Genomic DNA, 21,255 nt, shown 5'->3' with positions numbered 1-21,255 from the left:
AAGGGTGATCTGGAGAAGAGAAGCGGGATCCAGTTAGACAGAGAGGAGGACCAGGTGCATTTCAGATGACGGACGTAGAAGCAAAGGTTGAGGCAGGACCTGGATGCCAGGTGAGGAAGGCAGGGAGGAGGCTAAACCCTCCTGGAGAAGCAGGTTCCTGGCAGGCAGTAGAGGGAAATAAGGTTGGCTGGATAAATCATGAACATCTCAGACACTAAGCAGAGTTTAATCTCTGTAGAGCAGTAACCGTAAAGTCATCGTAGGCTCTTAGGCAGGCAAATGCGGCGATGAGCATAGTGTTTTTGGAAAACCGGATGGGTAGCCGCGTGCGTGGCAGATGGGAGAGCACGAGGAGGCAATTCTCGCGGGGTTTTAGACATCCATATGTGTGCCAAAATGACCTGGCTCCAGCGGGAACAGAGCAAGGGCTAAATCGAAAAGACATTTTGAATGAAAAAAAAAAAAAAAAAAATCACAGGCCCTAGGAACAAGTACTGTAAATGAGCTTGATCCCTAGCCTCCCTTCCCTAAGGCCTATGTTTTATTTTTTTTCTCAAACCATTTCAGACACTCTACTCCTCCAAGTCTTCGTTTTCTGAAACAAAGGTGGGAATCAGTTGACCAATTAATCAATAAACTCTTTAGTCGCTGCTGCTAAGCTATTCTGGCCCAAGGCAGAAAGATTCCTGCTCAGAATTTCAGAACTGAAGAGAGAGGAAGAAGGAAGTTGGAAATGTAAGTTAATCCATCATAACTCATGTCTGAAGACCCAGAACCTTCCCTACACACTCCTCCTAGAATGCAGATACCCGTCCCCCTCCCCTCCCCGAAGCAAACATTAGGCTTTATATGTATTGCAGCTAAATGTGACTGACTGCTGTGGCAGGTTAGAATGTATCCCAAAGGGCACAATTTCTAAAAGAAAAAAAAGTGACAGTCAAGAATACCTGAGTCTTCTACTTTCAGTAGGTGGCATGGCATAGGAACAGTCTTGTCCTTGAGCTGCTAGTTTATAAATACTGGATTGCGTGAAAGCTTCCAAGTTCTCTGGGACTTCTTGTGGCTGGACCAGTTTTTCTGATAGTGCATTTTCTTGCTAAATAATCGATCCAGCTAGCTCACGTTGTGGGCACTCAATCACTGTAAATTCTCTAAGTTTCATAAACCTTTCAGAATCGGCCATCACTCGGGACATGAGCTGGGATGGAGATAAGATCTGTCAGCCTCCCCTCAGCCGATGCTCAGAAAGTCTCCTCTGAACCAGGAATGTCAGATCTTCTTCCAGAAAAAACCCCAAGTTTCTCGTAAAGTGCAGCGAGATCAGGACAAAATAAAAATTCAAATAACACTTCATCAGACTATAGGTGACACTGAACTGGAGGAAGCTATCAAAATAAGAAGATAAATATTCCAAAGAATAGGAGAAAAAGAAATGTCCTTCAGTGAGTGATACTAAAGTTATACTCTTATTTGGAGCAACATAATACGAGGTGGGGAAAGGATAGAGCCTCCCTGAGACTAGCCAGCAAGCAAGAGGTAAGCTGCCTCTAGGTTCCTGTGTCCATTTCACAGACTTGCTCAGTGTAAGATGAGAAAACAGAGGCTCAGATAAAGTAAGGACTTATTCCAGGTTAGACAACCTGCTAACAGAACAGAGTGGAAAGAACTCAAATATGGTGTGGTTCTGCTTCCCTGGCCCTATGTATGGTCCTCTTCCTATGGATAGGAGGGAAGGCAGAGAGAAATCCAGAAACCCTGCCACACACTGGGCTTCAGGCCATGATGTCTGCGTTCGGGTTCTCCAGAAAAGGTCGTCTTAAAGTACTATCGTGATTTGAATATGAAAATCACTCATGCTCTTTAGTGCTGTAGGAGTGGTGATCAGTGCATTTTTAGGAAAACACAAACTCTCATTAAAATTACCACAATATAACTCTTTCTTCCATTAATTAAAAAGAATGAAAGCAGTCATATATTTTAAGAGAATAAAGATGTTTCAAAACTGCCAAGATCTAGCTTTAAATGGAAGATAAACCCAAGTAGTAGTAGCACATTGCATTATAGAAGGGGGCAAGATGAAAACCACTAATTCCACAGGATTACTGAAATTTCTGGAACATCTACTACCACCACACTCCATCCCCTTATAATAGTAGCATCAAAACAGCACAATATACAGGTTTCTCTAAAACTGCACCGGTTTTTTGTCTCCCTTCCTTCCTTCCTTCCTTCCTTCTTTCCTTCCATTTAGGAGAACAATCAGGTTAAACAAGTATATTATTATAGAGGTCAGCAACCAATTCTTTAAAAATGAACATACACACAATATCACACACCCTAAGAACCTAGGGTTTAGACACACAAAACCATTATAAAACATGAAATATGGCTGTATTGGTAAGAGATATTTAACATATTCTAAATTTATTAATCATTTTTCACCTTTCCTGCTTTAAGTACTTAAATCTTACAATGAAAAAAAAACCTTTGGAGAGACACCAGTTATACATATTTGATGATTTCTCACTTACCAATTCTTCCAACAACTGTTAGGATAAGTATTATTTACCCCGATTTACAGATTAGAAAATGGAAACTGAGAGAGTAATCTGCTCAAGGTTGCATAGCAAGTAAGGAGAAGAGGTGGAATTGAACCCAGATCATCTAAGTCCAGGCCCTTTTCACTACGTCAACAATTCTGCAAGTGTGGTCTGTAAGCCTCCGGGGGTCTCCAAGCCCCTTTCATAGTGTCCAGGGAGTCAAAACTATTTTCACTACTAAGCGTCCAGGGAGTCAAACTATTAAACTACTAAAACATCATTTGCCTTTTCACTATGTTAACATTTGCACTAATGGTGCAAAAAAGCAATGGAGGGTAAAGCTGCTGGCATCTTAGCCTAAATCAAGGTAATGGCAGTAAAGTTCACTAAGAGTCACGGCTTTCTTCACTGCCAGTTTCACTTCAGAATGCCCTTGATGAAGCAGTAAAAATTAAAAACTTTATTAAATCTCAACCCTTGAGTACACATCTTTTAACAACTCTGTGGCAAAATGGGAAATATGCATAAAGCACCTCTGCCACGTACAAAAGTACCCCAGTTGTGTCTAAAGGAAAAGTACTTGTGCAATTGCTGGAGTTGGGTGCTAAACTAGCCACTATTTTTCCCCCCCAAATGGAGGATTATTTGAACTTGAAAGAACGACTGGTAAGGCGATGCTATTCAGATTTCTGTATTTGGCAGATATTTTCTCAAAACTGAAAAAAGTGAGCCTGTATCTGAAGGAGAACAACGGTATTTGTTGCCAATGGTAAAGTGTGAGCCTTTAAGCCGAAATTAAAAGCTTTGGAAATTTGTATATACCACCATGAGACTTTTCTGATGAGACTGGCTGTTGACATTAACCAATGTGATTTTTTTGACATTATATAAAGAAATGTATTAACATTTGAAGACCTGAATAATTCAGTAAACCAATATTTTCCCAATGATCAATACAGGGTATTACAAAATCATGCACGGGATGGGAAAAATATTCCATTCTTTACACATTTAAAGTATTAAATGGATTGGTGCATTTGACTGTGACAAAGTATAAAAATTTCATTGATATGGCTTCAGATTCCACACTGCAGCTATGTTTTTTAAAAGTTACCACTTGTCGGGCTTCCCTGGTGGCGCAGTGGTTGACAGTCCGCCTGCCGATGCAGGGGACGCGGGTTCGCACCTCGATCCCACATGCCGTGGAGCGGCTGGGCCCGTGAGCCATGGCCGCTGAGCCTGCGCGTCCGGAGCCTGTGCTCCGCAATGGGAGAGGCCACAGCAGTGAGAGGCCCGCGTACCGCAAAAAAAAAAAAAAAAAGTTACGACTTGTCAAATTTCAGTGTATTAACAAAAAGAATATCTAAAATTATCTGAAAAAGCTATTATTTTCCCTTTTATAAATATATGTCTGTGTAAGGCTAGATTTTCCTCATCTATTTCAACCAAAACAATGTATCATACCAGACTGCACACAGAAGTAGATATTAGGATTCAGTTATCTTCTATTATGTCAGGTCTTAGAGATTTGAAAACTATAAAACACTCTTCTAAATAAAGAAGAGTGGAAAATATAGGAATTTTTCATAAAAACCTGTAATGGGTTTACCATTATTTTTAAATGAATTAGTGTTCTTATTACTTTTCTCATTTCTCATAAATTTTCTCATTTTAATTTCTAATAAAGTAAATATCGATATCTATAATAATCCACATGAACTTAAGTTCCTCCATAAGATCAATAATTTTTAAGAGCATAAAGTGGTCCTGAGATCAAAAAGATTGAGAACTGCCACATTATATCATGCTAACTGCCTTTAATATTTAAAATAATAAGATAGTAGAAAAAATTTCTCTGTATAGACATTTCTCCAAAATTTTTTAAAAGATCACCAAGATGTACCGTAATTATTGTTACTGATCAGAATGTGTTCAGGCAGCCCCAACCCTGTGGTCACACCTACAAAGAAAGGGATCCTCTGAAATCAAATGCTGTAAAGGATGCCTTAACTTACGGGTTCAACAGCACCCCAATCAAATGAAGGGAAAAGACTAGAATAGAGAGCTCTGCCTACCTTTAAGGATTTCAAACCAAGGCCTCAGCTGATGCTCAGGGAATGATGATGTCTCGCTAGTAATAATAGGGGGCAAAACAAAATATTCCCTTGAAGTGTTTTCAATCAGTCACAAGAATTATACTTGACGTTACAGAAAAAAAAAAAGGAAAACACCTACATCTAGCTATTTATCTGTAATGTTTTATGACATCTGTCATAATAGGAAGATATCAAGTTCAATTGAAAAGCAAATTTTTCATCAGTATAGATCCTCTTACCTTTCAAGTCGGTATTAAAACTTTGGTGAACCAGTCATCTGGCTAAAAGAGGATGGCAAAAAGTGGAAGTAATTGCTCACATGCAAAGACAGGGTTTGACCTTCTCCATTCCCGTAAGAAGATGGCTGTCTAGGAGCAAGTGGGAATAGTATGGGTATTTATTTCTTCTATCAGTTATGTTTATAAACAGGGCTAAGAGTACAGACAGGTTAATTTCTGCAAAGTACATTTGACTTAATTTTTTTTAACGTTTAAAAGATCTACAAAATCCTAAGCATTTTTATTAATTTATTTTTTATTTTTTGGCCGCACCGTGGGGCTTGCGGGACCTCAGATCCCTGACCAGGGACTGAATCCTGGCCACCCCAGTGAAAGCCCAGAATCCTAACCACTAGGCAACCTGGGAACTCCCCCTAAGCATTTTCTATTATGCTTATTAGCTCTATCAGCCAAACGCCCTGCTGAATGACTGGAAACTAAACTATTATCCCAAGAATAAATCAAAGTATACCTCTGTGTCAAAACCAACATACAAAAAAGCCCAAAACTCAAGGTTTTGAAATGGGAGAGCTGAAATGGGATCCATAAAAGCACAGAAATGTTGGTAGTCTAGGAAGTCCAACATTGAGGATAAGAAAGGTAATAAAGATGTCTTACTTCATTTAGGGTAGCATTAAACCAAAGTTATATTTAAGTGAGCCATAAAAGCTGCCCCATTTATCCCACTAAAGTACACTTAAAAATTTTGTTATATATATTTTACCACCATTAAAAAAATAATGTAATACATAAAAAAAATCATTGAATTGTACATTTTAAATGAGTAAATTGTATGTTATGTGAATTATATCCCAATAAAGCTGTTAGAAAAACAACAACAAAGCTGCCCCAGATGCTGGGGCAATTCCAGCTGTGAGTGTCCTCATGGAAGTTTATGTATTACGGAGATCAACTCGCTGGTCTCCCTAGTAAAGACGCTCTAACAAGCAGGAAGATATCCGACAGCCATTGCCAGTAAGATCACTTAAGGCCTCCTTGGTGCTAAAACTTTTCTAATATAACTTGTATAAGACAAATCAAGAGGAATATAAATAAAAAGCCACATACTTGGTTCCTTTAAGCATATTTAATATTTGAACTCTCATTTTCTATTTTCCCAGACCCCAGAAAACAGAGTTTTTAGATGACCAATATTTTGTTCCAGAAACATACAGCCTTATCAGCTAATTCATAAAAGAGCTATTTTACAAAGGTACATCTGGATAATTAGAACAATAAAGTCTTTTAGGCATTTCAAAATGTGATCAGTAAAAATACATGATTATTAATAAAGTTTTTTTTTAAGATAGTTCCAGATTTCTTTAAAAGTAATTTCTGTTAGAGAGTACATGATTGTATGGTGAACAAGGAAAATAAAATGTTCTAGCAGGAAGAGGCTGACTGAGAATAACCCACAGTGTGCATTACAGTTATGTTTGCAGTACGTCTGCTTAGCCATTGGCACCTGGAAAGGGTGGACAGGGCTTCCTTCTAGGAGGTACAATTTTTTCCTACCAATTTATTTTCAAAACCGTCAGTACCAGTGGGGAAGAATGAGGCAAAGGAACTCTTTTCTTGAGGAAAAAACAATTTTTCAGATCACTTTGAAAAGGGGCAGAAAAGTCAGCAAAGACATGATTTACAAAACAAAAATTGTAATACTGGGGGCAAAAAAGCTAGCCAGCAGAAAGCTGACTGGAAGTTCCTGCTAATTTTCTGTTTGAGGTCTTCTGTACACAGTTCTGAATGGTGCCCCCCGTGACATAGGGAAGGAAATATTGACCAAAGCTCTAGTAGCTCAAAATAACATCACATACCGCCTTCAAAGAAGACAGCTTCCAGTTTGAAATATAGAAGCTCCACATAATACACCAAATTTAACAATATCAAAACGAAAAAAAAAGTATGCGAGTAAAAGACAACTCACAGGAAGCCTAATTATTTTCTTTAGCTTTGAAAATAAGGAAAAAATGGGCTCTTCTCTACTATCACACTAGCTCCCCACCCGCTTCCATAAACACATTAACAAAAAAACTTTAGAGGGACTCATCCCTTCTAACAGCTGTTAGAGTTGTTTTAGGGAAAAGAAAGCCAAAAAGCTTATAAAATATACCTTCTGTGCAGCATAACATAATAGTAACCGTTTAGGTCCTAACAGCCAAGACAACTCAAGCAGTCCAAGTTAGCTGATTTTAAAGTATGCCAAATATATCGTTTCTAGGGCAGTGATCATGACTTTAAATTACAGCACTCTGGGGGTTTGTTGATTTGCCTTGATTAATTCTGTTCTCTGAAAAGGAAGGAGACACTCCAAATGTATCTTGCCACTTAATAGCAAAGGAGCCATTAGGGCCACATGAGAGAGCACAGGGTCACGGCAGGTCACTACAATAGAGCTCAAACCCAGCTCTCCTGCTCTGGGAAGGTTGCTTTGTCTACCACCCTTGGATCTTTCCGTACGGAAGTAGATTCCAACTTCTAGTCACATAACTTTGAGAAAATGGCTTCGATGGTAACCAGCCTCACTCAAAGACAGGGTGAATACCTAATTCCATCATTCTGAAAGGCAGGTAGAGTATCAAAGTCGAATGGATGTGATTATAATGGCCAAAAGAAAATAAGAGGGTGTGGGAGGCCAGCATGAGAAGAAGGGAAGAAGTTAGGTTGGTAAGATAAAAAGAACACTCAAAATTGTGGAATCTTTTCAGAATTAGACTTCATTTGGGGGCTTTGTTTGACAATCTGGATATGAATTTATTTGGAAGTACTAGAGCTATGGTCAAAATATTTTTCCAGTTAGCCCTGTTTTTGTTCCAAGGAGAGGTTAAACTTCAGGAAAAAGAAAAGCAAATAGTTGCTAAGGACAAGGGACTGGCTGAGCTAGAAGAGAAACCAAAACTCTGCTAACCTACAAAGCTTCTTTAAAGGAATGAGTGCTAGAGAATTATGCAATTACCCTGTAGCTCTGAAGTTAAGATGAAAGTTCTATTTGTATTTACCATTCTCCTGATTAACTGTCCACAGATGGTATTAGTGTCAAGTAACTACAGGTGTAATTCTTTTAGTGGGGAGTGACTACATTATTTCCAGCAGCACAATGTAACCATTTGGTTTTTACTTGCTTCTCTTAAGAGATACAGAAAGTTCAAGTCCCAAGCTTTACTTATATATTAGCCTCTGCTTCTAAAAATTTTAATCCCATTTTGATTTAATTTATACTTGGGCTACAACTCAAAATAAAATTCTAATTTATAGATGAGGTCCAACAATCCAAGTTGGTCTACTTAAAAACACAGATCAGTTTTGGAAAAACAGAAACAGGAATGTGGACATAGATGAGCTTGTTAAGTTGTAGTGGTGTTTATAATAAAGTAGTTGGGAATCCTTACCACTTGTGATGAGGGGAAATTTATATATATATATATATATATATATATATATAAAATATATATATAATATACAATATATATATTTTATATATATATATATATATATATATATATATATTTGGGCAGAGGGTGGGGGGATGGCAAGGAAGAGTAAAATTATATCCTAACTACCCACAGAGTTCAGAGGGCACTACTGAAAGATACGAGCAGTGGATGAACTCCTTGCATACTAACAGAATTTTCATATTTGACAAATGATTTAGTTTTAGTTGGCAAAAATACTCCAAAACATACATACCTGATGCACAAAGAAAACCACAGAAAGCCACCAGAACTGAAGGAGTTCTCAAGTTACAGTTCTGAAACATTTATCCTCTGGAGGGTGCTGCCAGTACTACTATTCATTCTAGAGCAGGCAGTTACCAATGCCTTGCCTGCAGTATCCAGTGTATGTTCTGGTCTGCAATTTTTAAGGTCAGTCATGCACCAGTGTGGAAAAAGCTCCAGCAGTGAAGTCAGAGGAAGTGCTTCTGGAGCTGGTTGGAGCAGCTCTGTCTTCTCCACCACAGCTTTCTCCGCTCCACTCTCGGCTCTCTTTTTAACTCAAAGAGCCCTTTGGCACCATCAGTGCAAAAATTAGAGTCAAACCTCCAGGTACTAAAATGTTACTGGCCTTATAATCAGCAGTACCCGTGGCTAATGAAAGCCATTGTTCAACTCAGTAGTGATTCAGTTACACAACCTTCCCAGACTCTCACCCGCTCCCACCCCACCTTCCTTCAGCGACCCCCGCCCCTGCCACCACCTGAAGCATCGCCGTTTGCTTGTTTTTACTTCCTGCTCAATCTGCAGGGGTAATTTTACACAAGTGCCAAAGTCTAATGTATAATTATAAAAATGAAACAATACCAAGAATAACAAACTTATAGTCAAGAAAATAAAATTTGCTTTCCTCTCCCTCCCAAATCCCAACCCTCAACAGAAAAGGAGACAATAGAAGAAAATACACCCATTTTCAAGTGCCTGCTCTTTAGTACATTGAGGATTCCTGTTCATTGGGAGTGGATCCCAGCTACAGAGAAGAGGTGCTTGCCTCGGGTGGGAGGAAGCCCTACCTGGGAGCACAGAGCTCAAGTCCTCTGCACTCAGGAGCCCCAGCAGACTACGCTTTTGAGGTGACCCTCAGACAAGCAGCCTACTGGATAGCAGAGGGCACGGGATACAGTTTGGTGGAGGCCACATGCTTCCCCCTGCCCTGCTTACCCCGTCCTGCTCTTCACCTCTCTACCCCACCTCCTAATACCCCATACTGAACTCTTTGCTTCGGGAGCAATCGATGCTTGGGTGTACTAAGTACAAAGGGCTAAAACTCTCACTACTCGATTAAAACAAAACATGGCAAAATAAAAATTAAAATGTGCTTTCAAATACGGAATGAAGTCAAATAAATACATCTGATTTTCTCTTTTTCTTAAGTCTAAGTAAAATTTCATATTCTACACCCAAAGCTCTATACATTTGGTTTTTGTTCTGAATCAAAATGCATTTCTCATAGTGAGGAGAGCAGAGTGAGAGAACGGACGTCCCCTCACTGACAGACTAGTGCAGCTGCCAGGCTGTGAAGAACCAGTCCCGCTCCGGGCCCCTGGGGCGTGGCTACCCCAGGGTGTTCGCAGGCAGATCCTCTGTCACACACTCTCTCTGCGTCCACACTGGAGCCAGGACGTGGTGATACAAGGCCGATGCTCAAATCCAACAGCCTGCAGTCACCTCCAGGACACGCGGCTCTAACTTTTATCTGGGAAGAACAAGGAGATGAGGAGATCAAATTAGGAAGAAAGAACGAATTAAAACGAACACTTAGGGAATATATTTGAAATGTGTGGACACTGTTAACACCTTTATTTCTGGATCAGAATAGCCTCATCCAAAAGCATGAAAGCGAATGAGTACAAATGGCTGCACTGAACACAAATCCGTCGGTAGCCACAGGGGGACACTGCTTTCGCCGTCAGGGGAGACACAAAAGCACAGCAAGACCTGAGGGGGACCTGCCTCCACCACTAGGGAGCCTCAGTTTCCTGGGCCCACCACAGCTCTGCCTTCTGCTTTTGCAAAGGTGAAGAAAGACAGAAGGAGGGTGGCGTGGGGACTGAGCTGAGTCAGCAGACAGCGGCCTCTGCTTGATATATGATGTTTGGAAACAGGCAGTTTTTCTAAGACAGAGAAGAAATGGAATCTCAGAAGGTTTCCACTTTAAAGAATAATAAATCATTTCATTCAATGCACTGTTCAGGCAGGATGATTCTTGAGTCTGAAATCCACAGTTTTCACATACCTGAGTGCTTGTCTGTGAGGGCTGATCCAGCCAGCCTTTGGCAAAGAATGCTGTAACTTTCCTCCACCTTCTGTAAAATAAAACCCATAGGTTTTTCATTTGAACATCATGAAAAATTTATTTTGAAAATAGGAAAGAAGGCTTGTTTATATTATAGGGACATGCTTCCAAATTTCAACACTAACATCATTAAAAATTTTGTTAGTAGGCAAAAAAAGTAAATTTCATTCCTTTTACCTGTTCCTCTCTTGAGTGAATAACTTAAAATGTTCCCATATAGAAGTAAGTAGAGGAGAGGGCAACCGGTAGAGGTGATTATCCCACCGCCCCCCCTCCCCGCCGGGAGTCACCCTGAAAATGGTCCCACATGCGGCATGAACTAAATTAGAGCCAATGTGCCCTCAGTGGCCTTTTAGAATCTTATCAGCCACAGGGTGACCCTACATATAACCATATGAAGAAGGGAAAACCTACCACATGAAGTTAAAAGAAAAAGTAAGGGAGATCAGTCTTTAGCTAAGAGGCTAAGGACACTTTAAACTCTGGTCCCTGAAACCTCTACTAAATGATGTCATGACAAACATTTGGGCTCTAGCAGCTGTGCCTACTGATGGCAAACTTATAAAGTCCTGTTGTCAGAAATGACCACACAGGTCAGTTTTGCAATGGTGGCTTATGCAGCGACATCTTCAATTATCAATTTACAGAACTCCCACTCATAGGCAGGCCTTTAAATTACAGGAGCCACTGGAGACAATTTCTATCTGTCACAGCACCTGGGAAACTACCAACATCACCTAACAATTCACAGATAATTAATAGGTTATGGCAAGTTAAAGCATTTCCCAGCCTAGATTCCTAACTACACAAACCCCACCTATCTCAGCTTACTGCCCATATCTTCTCACGGAGGCCAGCCAATCATCCCAAATATATTTAGGTTCTTAAACTTAGAAACCCATACAAACACACTGTTTACAGAGCTACAATTGTTTCTGTTCTTGTGATCAGATTAAAAAATGCTGATCTCAGTTTTTCATCCAGGTCTAATTCGCAGACAATCGTCAAAGAAAACATACAAATCTAGACCCTGAGCAAGGTTACTGACAACAGCCTGTTAATAATTCTACACTTCCTCTCTGTTAAATGTGTTTTTTATATCCGAGTCCTAAGGATGTTGAAGTCTGAGGTACCTTTAAGTGTTCAAGGTCAGCCTCTATCTTACGAATGTACTCCATGATCTGGCTTTGTGAATCTGCACAAGAGGAGGGACTCCGGATCTCAAGACAGGAATCCTCCATAGCTCCCCAGCGCTGCTGGACCAGGAATTCTGGGGTGAAAGGTGAAACTGCCCCATCAGAATGAGCATTCTGGGGAGAACGCTGCTGCCGGCGGGTGGAGTCCATAGAGGGGATGCCTGTCGCGGGCTGCGGGGGAAGCGAGGAAGCAATCTCCTCATCCGTGGAGCTCTCCTGCACTGTTTCATAGCCATCAAGGATCAAACAGGTTCCTATCGATAGAGACAGAACAGTTTGATGAGATGAGTGGTACCATCATCACATCAGAAAACAGACGTGGGGTGATCTGCTGACAACTTTAAAAGTTATTAAAGAAGGGGAAAGGCCATTAATTCCCAAATTCCCAGGTTAAGTTTTAAGTACCTCAGAATTTTCTTACATCAGGTTAAAGGTAAACTTAGCAAACTTTCTTGGTAATTTCTGAGTAACTTCATATTCGTTAGCATTTTAAAAGTGAAAAGCTGAAAACTACCGAGTCCCTACATGATCTTGCCACCACCCTCCCTGCCAAACACCTGCCTTGCTTCATCTCCCACCACTGTCTCCCTCACCCTGCACTCTTTAACCACAGAACGCCTGCTCCTGCCTCACAGCCTGTGCGCTATTCTTCTCTGCTGGAACACTCTGCTTCCAGGTACCCACATGGCTTCTTCCTTCGCTTCCCTTGGGTCTCTGTTCACATACTACCTCCTGAGAGGCCGCCTTCCCTGATCACCTTGTCTGCCCCCATTACCCTCTGCCCCTCAGTCTGACTTATTTTTCCTCCTAATTCTTCCTATCTGACATCTATTTATTTGTTAACTCATTTACAGTTAGTTACTCTTTCCCCAAGCAGTGCTTAAGCAACATGACAATGGTGGATTTTTCCATGTTTTATTCCATGCTATATCTCCCAGCACCTAGGATAGGGTGTGGCATAGGGTAGATTCAGTATTTATTTATTGCATGAAAGAACAGATACTACACACACACACACACACACACACACACACACACACACACACACACACACACACGAGAGAATGCTTGGATACCCGAGCGACATCCATTTCAGCACACAGGACAAATAACAATGATTGAAATCAAAGTTTAAATGTGAAAGGAACTTGCCTGAGATGCGCATATTAACATCCTTCTCTTCCTCTTTAACTGCTCCATCACCTTCTGACGGATTACCATCACTATGTGCTTCACGGGCATCAAAAAAGTGCTCTCCGCTCTCATCAAGACCCCCTCCTGGCTCTGCGGGAGGCATCTCTGGGGTCATAATCATATGGTCCATTACTAAAATGCTACTTGCCTGGCTATCTTGGAATGCCAGTACCACTGAATCCCGTGGAGCAGAAGATTCAGTTGAAGTCCGTGGACTGTAACAAGTTGAAATGTCACCAGTTCCAGTTCTAAAGGGCATCTGTCCTTCACAAGGATGATAGGCCTTAATATTGTCAGGCTTCTGGGTTCCACTGTCTGCCTGCACCCCCAGAGAGGCTGTCCTGCATCTTGGGAAATGCGGCCAGTCTTCCGGAGTGCTCTTCTCAGTCAAACCCAGCTGTTGTACCAGCAACTGCTTCAACAAACCCACTAAAAGATTTAGGAAGGGGGGAAAAACACACGCATTCACAACTATAACCTCAAACTGACAGAATTAAATTAGAGGAATGATCAATTCTCTTAAAGTAAGTACCTTTTTAGTAACATGCAGGCAAACATATTAATTTCATACAGTCATTTTTTGTTTTGAGAAATGAAATAAAACACCATCTAGAGAAAATTTAACATCAAACTTGTCTTTAAAAAAATTTAAGAATTCTCAGTGGGAATTCTCCTATTATTCTCCTATATGCCTACCTCCACATTTTCTACCATATAACTGGAATAATACCCCAAAGGTACTTCTTAGAAGGATGTTGAAAAGCCGTGTTAATCTAGACAAAAGAACCTGAAAGTTCTGCTTTTTCCAGAAGCAGACACTATCTACATAGGCATTATTTTTTTCTAATTTTATTAGACACAGAGAACATTTATTTTATCATCTATAATAACCCAAAGAATTTCCTTAAATGGTGAAGAAGAAAATAAAACTGCCCTGTAAATTTAATTCCAATGTTTGGTAGCATGCATAATTTCAAAGGATAAGGAAATATTTATTAGTTTTTTAAAATGACCTCACTAGTACCACAGCTTCCTTTGGTTGTTGAATATAGAATGGATTTAATTTTAAATGGACAAGTGCGTGCTGTGAGGTCACTCACCCAATGAGAGGGACACTGGGACAATGTTAGTAGAACCATCAGAAATCATTACCACTGTTAACTCTATGAGTCTAGAATAAATTAGGTTTTAAAGAACTTGACCAATCCCGTACTTTCAATTCGGCCTTAATTTCTATCTTCTGTCTCTTTAAATAAAGTTTCCACATAGGTTTGGGTCTTTGACCCTCCTTCTTTTTGCTCTGCAGTCACTTCCTGAGAGACTCTATGAATACTTATGGCTTTGACACTCAGATCCATCTCTCTCCCTGAGCTCCTCCAAAACTCTAGTCTTAAAACTCTCAACTTCCTGCTCATCCTTCCTCTTAAATGGCTTGCCATTCATTACCATAATCTCAACATGTTTTAAAATTAAGCCCATAACCTATGGCAAAGAAAAGGAGGGAAAAAGAAAGTGTAGCAGTGGTGGTCTTTTCTAATTTTTATTTCTGACAAAAATACTGAAATTATCTCTAAATAGTCCCTTACCTTTGCCCTCACAGCCAAAGAAGCCAATTGTTTTAAGTATCTGTTAGTTTCTCACTTTATTTTTATTCTTCTAAGACCATTCTAGCCCAAACCCTTTTAGCCTCAAGCCCAGACCACTCCAACTCTATTCCCATTCAAATCCTTTCGCAGATCTCAGCCAGAGTAATCTTTTTCCATTAGTCATACACCCTAGCTTAGCAACTTCAAATGGTTCTTTCTCTGCAGCTAAAGCAATCATTCTCAGCCTTTTTCCCACCTCCAATACACCTGAGACATGTGATCCGCTCGCACTTGTAGCAGTGGTTCTCAACCAGGCTGGAGAGGGAGTGGGTGGCTAACCAAGTGGCAAGGACCACACATTCGTGTGTGTGTGCGTGTGCGTGCGAGTGCGTGTGCGAGAAGGATGGGTCTTGGTGAAGAATACTACAATCTCCACAAGAAAACAGAAGAATATCTGTAGCCTGAAGAATTCCTCAAAACCCTGCAGCCTGCCACCCTTCAAGTCTGGAGGACTCAACCTGCTCTTCAAGGTCCACAACAGCTGGGCTCAACAACGCGTCCTCCACCTTTCTAACCTTGTCCCCCATGACTCCTTTAGCTTGTGTGGTCTGCCCCAGGCCAGCTGCCCTACCCACTGCTCTCGGAACACCCTCAGAGTTTTTGCCTCTGTGTTTTGGTCCTATCTGGTCCTACCATTTTTCTTGTCTGACTGACTTCTATATATTCTGCTAAATACCTATCTGAATTTTACCCATTCTTCAAGGCAATAATCACATCTCTCTTGTTTTCTAATGCCTCCCTTCTCTGGTCACGCCAACCAGATCAATTTTGACATACCTATAATGTTTTTTTTACTTAAGAAGGTGAGGGAAAGTTTTCTCTCATCTTCCCAACTAGATTGTAAAATTCTTGAAGGGAAAATTCATGGTACATTACAAAACTCTGGTGCTTAATAAGTATCTGTATTAACTTACGAATAAAACTTACAATTCCTTAGTGCATCCAATGCCCACCGTTCTTCTGAGACAGGCAAGTGTGGATCTGGGATTGTGATTTGATAATTGACTCCAACTTCCTTTAGAGTTCCATCTGCATGCTGCTCCTTTGCAAACTGTCTCTCAGCCACAAAGAGATCATCAACCTCCGATTTCCCAGAGGTATCCAGTGAATGAGATTGAGGTTTTGACGACATTAAAGGAGACTCTAATCCCAAATCTCTGTCTGTTCAATGGAACAGAAAAAGTAGGACGTATCTTAACAAAACTTTTAACGTGAAGCATTCAGGAAATATTTGGAAAAAAATAACCGCATGAGCTACAGAGACTGTCCGCTAAGTAAAATACACGGCACTCAGTGCAGGGTGATAATGGTACACAGAAGGCGCACCAGCAAATTTTGTTAAAGTGAATGGCTGATGCCAGATCCTGCATAAACCAAAAGAGTTAACGTTTCTTCACATTTTATTGAGTAATATGTAGACTCCATTCTTCCAGGTTAACTTAACAGATCAGTTTACCTGGACTCTGCAGACCAGTGACTGAAATGCCATGATGTTCCACTTTTAATTTTGGAGGTTCTTCTTCATCATTGTCTCCTCTATGGAAGGGAAAAAAAAAAATCTTTCAGCTTCATGAGGTGCCTAAACATCAGTGCAACAAAACGTTTATAATTATCTATTCTTCCTCTGACCAAAACCACAAAGTCATTCCTACTCGGAAGCAAAGGCAGACTCACTCGCAAGGTGGCGACTGTGGCAGTGGAATTGGCTTTGTGGACTGCTCCTTCACTGATGCGGCCATCCGACAGATTAGGTCCTGCCAGCTGCAGGAAGTGTGAAAAGAATACAAAACACAGGAGGGAAAGGAAAAAGAAACACACTTTAAATACACTCAGAAAGCAAAAATAAAAACTAACAAACCATACCAGAAACCAAATCAAACCAACAGTCAAAAAACACTATTTCTGCCAGAGAATAGCTTTATTTTGGTGACATACTATTAAGTAGAGGTTATAAAACCTAACAATGTTATGGATACACTACCCATGAAAAAAACTTCACTTGAAGCTTCTGAGAATTTTTTCTTTAGGAAAGATACTTTCAATAGGATAGAACCAAAATAAGAGAGATCCATCTAAAAAGGAACAAATTCTTAGAAGAACACCTCTCAAAGAATATAGAGGAAGTACTTGTTTCCACATAGTTTTTGGTTTTCAAAGTCCTTTTACAAAAGCAGTTAAATTGTGGAATATTATATTCAGGATAATAAAACATATTAGAGCAAGGTAGCTATATCCAGTACATACACAGTCTTTTCGGAAACTGTCTGTGCCACCAGTTCATAAATTTGGGCTCCATTGTCAGACATGGAGATGACGAATAAAGCTTTGTTATCTGGGAAAACAAGACAAAAATTACTCTAACAATATGACCCACAGAGGCTGGGAAAGATGTTTCTAGGGTCCTGGTATTATTCTGCATCTTAATCTAGGTAAAGGTTACACCTGATCACTTTGTAAACACACATTCACTTTGTAAAACTCATCAAACTATAACTTAAAATTTGTGCAAATTATTGTATGTTAAACTATATATAATATACTTTAATAAAACAAAGATTATAAAAGCTAGCACTAATTCCACAGTAATTTATTAAAAACAAGTGTCAACGTATCGAAATTACTGAACTATGAACACTATTGCTCTTTTTGCATTTATTCTGAATTGCCCTTTTGCTAAACAGTTAGTAACATTCAGTGCGTGCTGGAGAAAAGAGGTCATAAATTTATCTTACCACTATGGAACTAACAAGTTTTAAAAGGGATCTCCTTATCAGTACAGTTAATATGTAACTTCCTAACTGAAACTGATTTTTAAAAACCTAAACCACACCTACTTCTTCAGTTTTTGCCTTTTCCCCACCATATCAAAAAATGAAACCTTTTCAACGGGATTACCTCCAATTCATTGTCTTCACTAGTGTCATCAATGATTTGAACATGACATAAAGATAAAAGTAATATGCAGAAATTTTTCAAATGCAGAAAATTATTCAGAGAATCTAAGCATCCTCAATAATTTTGGGGTATTCACGTTCTAAGCAGTAAATAAATTTCATTTAATCTGTATAAGAATAGAAAAGGAACAAAACTCTACGCCAGCTGTGCTACTTCAACGACACTGAGTATCTTACGCAACGTTACGGTGAACCTGGAGGTTAGCGTCATTCAGCAGACATACTCGCCTGTTGCCACTTGTCGAACCAACACTGTATTCAACTTGATGACAGGGCTAAATGTGTGTTTGCTATCACCTGTAGATGCCAGAATCTTACTATGACACCTTAACACCAGTCTATCGTCCTGCTTTTGTAACAATACAAGAATATCTTCCAGCAGCAAAGTGTATAGATCTAGAAATAAAAATGTAGGAGAGGTGATCAGGACAGAAATTGAGATGTGTTTTATAAACTTTATAACAATTTGACATCAAAAACTGATTTCTGTTAAATCTAGTAAATTTTAAAAATGCACTTGCTATTGTATTTTTTAATTTCATTTTTTAATAATTCATTTTTAATGTATTACACCAAAGTGTCCGTTTGTGACGACAAGAGATAAAAAACACTGGTTCTTCACCACAGATAGTCTGAGATACAGTGGTTTAAAGGAAGCTGAGACTCATTAGAATACAAGGATGGAGACACGACTGAATCATGACAAAATTTTCTGCTTCATCCCTAAATGAGTATTTAACATGCTTCACATATAACAAAGTAACATAAGCAGATCTTCTGTAAATGAGTAATAACACAAAGTACCATTGCTAATTGCTGTCACTGAAAAATGTGAACGGCTATCTCTTCTCTTTGGCATAAGGAAAACTTCCTATTCTTTTCCTTTCTCCACTCTCCCCCAAACCAACAGACAGTACACCTACCAATAGTTTTATCTCTATTCACCTTCCAAACCAATGGCCCTTCGTGAATCATCTTCCTTTTTGTTAAATCCAAATTCTGCCAAAATAAAGAGAATTACACACAAATTATTTCCAAGCACTTAGTGAGATGATATTCCATTTAGTCTCCTTTCCAGAAATTCTTACTATAAAAGATACCATTTACATTCACTATTATTGATATCCGTCAACTACTGAAAATGGAATAAAAATCAGGTTCAAGTAAGCTGCATAAAATTTTCTAGAAAGGAAAAAGCATCTTGCAGAAAAACATTCAGGAGTACTGTCTTCCAAATTTCACTCTAAACAGAGGTAATAGCTAATGAAAATGAAGCTGTAAATATTCAGCTACTAGATTCTCAACCCCTTCCTTATTTTTTCTATGAATAACTAACTAGATGAGGATGATGTATAGCTTATCTGTAAGAAGCCTCTGATCTAGGCTCTCATTCCAAAAAAAGTTCTAAGGAATAGCATTTCACAGAAGTCCAGGTAGTACTGAGGCTTGCTCTAAATATTAATAACTTAATAAGAGAATCATCTTTTAGCCTAGGTAGCTCTAGAAAAATCTCATTCTCTGGAAGTTAAGGGGCTCAGCATATTAGCATGCTTTTTGATAAGCTCTTAAAATAAATAAATAAAAGTCTATTTTAACAGCCACCAAATAAATCTGCCAGAACAACCAGTGAAACAGTATAAGAAAGACTTAAAATCCTAAGTGACTCAATACAAAAGCTCCATGTACTAGAAGGGGCAATTAATAAATATTTTACTATCATTCCTGTAATGGTTTCAACTTTTATGCTTTTGAAGAGCTTCATAGAAAAATAATTATCTTCCTTTACTCAAAAATCTGGAAATTTCCCACAGTAAGCAGCCTTACTCTTATTCAAACTACAGAACACAATTAATTTTAATAATAAGTAATGTTCCTTAGTCTCCTATAAATCCTTGTCACAAAAAGTTAGTTTCACATAAAATATTCCCCTACTGAAAGACTAAAGCAATCCTCACACAGACCAAGACATTTAAAAGGAAGAACAGAACCATAAATACAGACAATCTATGATGCAAGAACTCCTTCAGGTGATGTATGTTCCCACTGAGATGTTAATTACCTTCCAAGTCTTTAGCAAATTTTATGTTTTTAATTATGATTAGACCATCCCTTACCCTGAGCTCTTCAACATTTGGGTACTCTGACAACTTCAGATTGGAGGTATCAAGGCGACGCTGATAATCTTCTAAGCGCTGAAAATGAGACAGGACACAGCTAAGGTTACTGCTTTGGATATCAATGACCTCCCTGTTCCTAGATCAAATGGACACTGTACCTGCATTCTGCTGAACTCTCTGCAACATCAGACACAACCGACAACTCACGCTTCCTTAAAACACTCTCTTCTTTTGGCTTTGGTGATATTACCCTCTCCTAACTTTCCTCCTACCTCGTTAGCTGTTCTTTTCCAATCTTCTTTTCAAACTCTCTGGCTGCTAACTAGCATATATTTACTTTCTAAATATGTAAATAATGTACATAGCACAAAATTCAGAAGGTAATATAAGGCACACAATAAACAGTAAGTCTCCCTCTAACCCTGTCCTCTTGCCTTCCCAGCCCCAATTTTCCCTAAAGAAGAAACCTCTAATACCCATTTCTTGGGTAGCCTATGAGAAAAACTCTAAGAAAAAAGAATACATATGGATGTAAGCACGCTTGGCTCTGTTGCATGTAGGTATAGCTTTTTAAAAAGAAATATATGGTAACATAATACATTCATATGTGTATTACTCATTCAAAAGGTAATGCAATATATTCATATACACATTTCTCTCTCTCTCTCCCTGTGCGTGTGTGTGTGTGTTTATCAGTCATCAATATATCTTGGAGACTGTTCCACATTAGCACATAGAGAGAGAGTAGTCTATTTTTCCAGTGGCTGCATGGTATTCAACTCTGTGAATGAACTAGTTTTTTTAACTACACCTTACTGATGGACATGTATATTAGAATGAATTTCTAGAGAAACAACTGTTAGACTAAAGGGTACATTTTTCCCCAAGATTATAAAAATTTCCAAATATACAGAAAAGTCTGAATGTGTATAGTAAACACCCATATACCCACCATCTACATTCCACAACTAACATTTGCTACATTTGTTTTATCATACACCTATCCATCTATTCATCCCTCTATCTATCCATCAATCCAGCTTATATTTTGGACGTGCCTCAAAATGATATAACACACTTTATCTCTAAACATTTTAGCATGCATCTCATTAACAAGAGTTCAATATTTATTGACCGTTCTTTTTTTAAATTAAAATTTACATACAGTGAAATGTACACACTTTAAGTATACCTTTCCACCAGTTTTTACCAATGCATATGCCTGTGTAATCAAGCTCCTATCAAGATATGAAATATGACCATCGATCACCTCAGAAGGCTCCCTCATACTTCTTCCTAGCTAATCTCTGTCCCCAGATCCCCAGTGACAACCATTTTTCTGATTTTTTCCACCATAAATTAGTTTAGCCTTAGAAATTCACATAAATAGAATTACATAGTTGTACTCTTTTGTGTCTGGTTTCTTTCACTCAGTATAATGTTTGTG

General features: G+C 39.1%; 1 protein-coding gene across 3 annotated transcripts in view; it reads right to left on the bottom strand.

Moving 5' to 3' along the window:
* Positions 1 to 5,986: 5,986 nt before the first annotated feature.
* ARHGEF12 (Rho guanine nucleotide exchange factor 12) overlaps positions 5,987 to 21,255 on the bottom strand; it is a 143,871-nt gene continuing 128,602 nt past the window's right edge. For all 3 annotated transcript variants that reach the window (XM_022560400.2, XM_022560401.2, XM_089915704.1), the window contains 11 exons: positions 19,806 to 19,883; positions 18,615 to 18,690; positions 17,920 to 18,087; positions 16,982 to 17,069; positions 16,412 to 16,498; positions 16,194 to 16,273; positions 15,665 to 15,898; positions 13,050 to 13,520; positions 11,835 to 12,151; positions 10,642 to 10,711; positions 5,987 to 10,101 (listed from right to left, as the gene is read on the bottom strand). In XM_022560400.2, coding sequence (XP_022416108.1) covers positions 10,091 to 10,101; positions 10,642 to 10,711; positions 11,835 to 12,151; positions 13,050 to 13,520; positions 15,665 to 15,898; positions 16,194 to 16,273; positions 16,412 to 16,498; positions 16,982 to 17,069; positions 17,920 to 18,087; positions 18,615 to 18,690; positions 19,806 to 19,883 — 1,680 coding nt within the window. In that variant the 3' untranslated portion in view covers positions 5,987 to 10,090. The remainder of the gene's footprint in view (positions 10,102 to 10,641; positions 10,712 to 11,834; positions 12,152 to 13,049; positions 13,521 to 15,664; positions 15,899 to 16,193; positions 16,274 to 16,411; positions 16,499 to 16,981; positions 17,070 to 17,919; positions 18,088 to 18,614; positions 18,691 to 19,805; positions 19,884 to 21,255) is intronic.

The sequence above is a fragment of the Delphinapterus leucas genome, chromosome 7 (genome assembly GCF_059928025.1).
Source record: "Delphinapterus leucas isolate spDelLeu-1000000601 "Yukka" chromosome 7, BTC_Dleu_Yukka2, whole genome shotgun sequence".
Lineage (NCBI taxonomy): Eukaryota > Metazoa > Chordata > Mammalia > Artiodactyla > Monodontidae > Delphinapterus > Delphinapterus leucas.
This window is presented reverse-complemented; position numbering and strand designations above follow the sequence as displayed.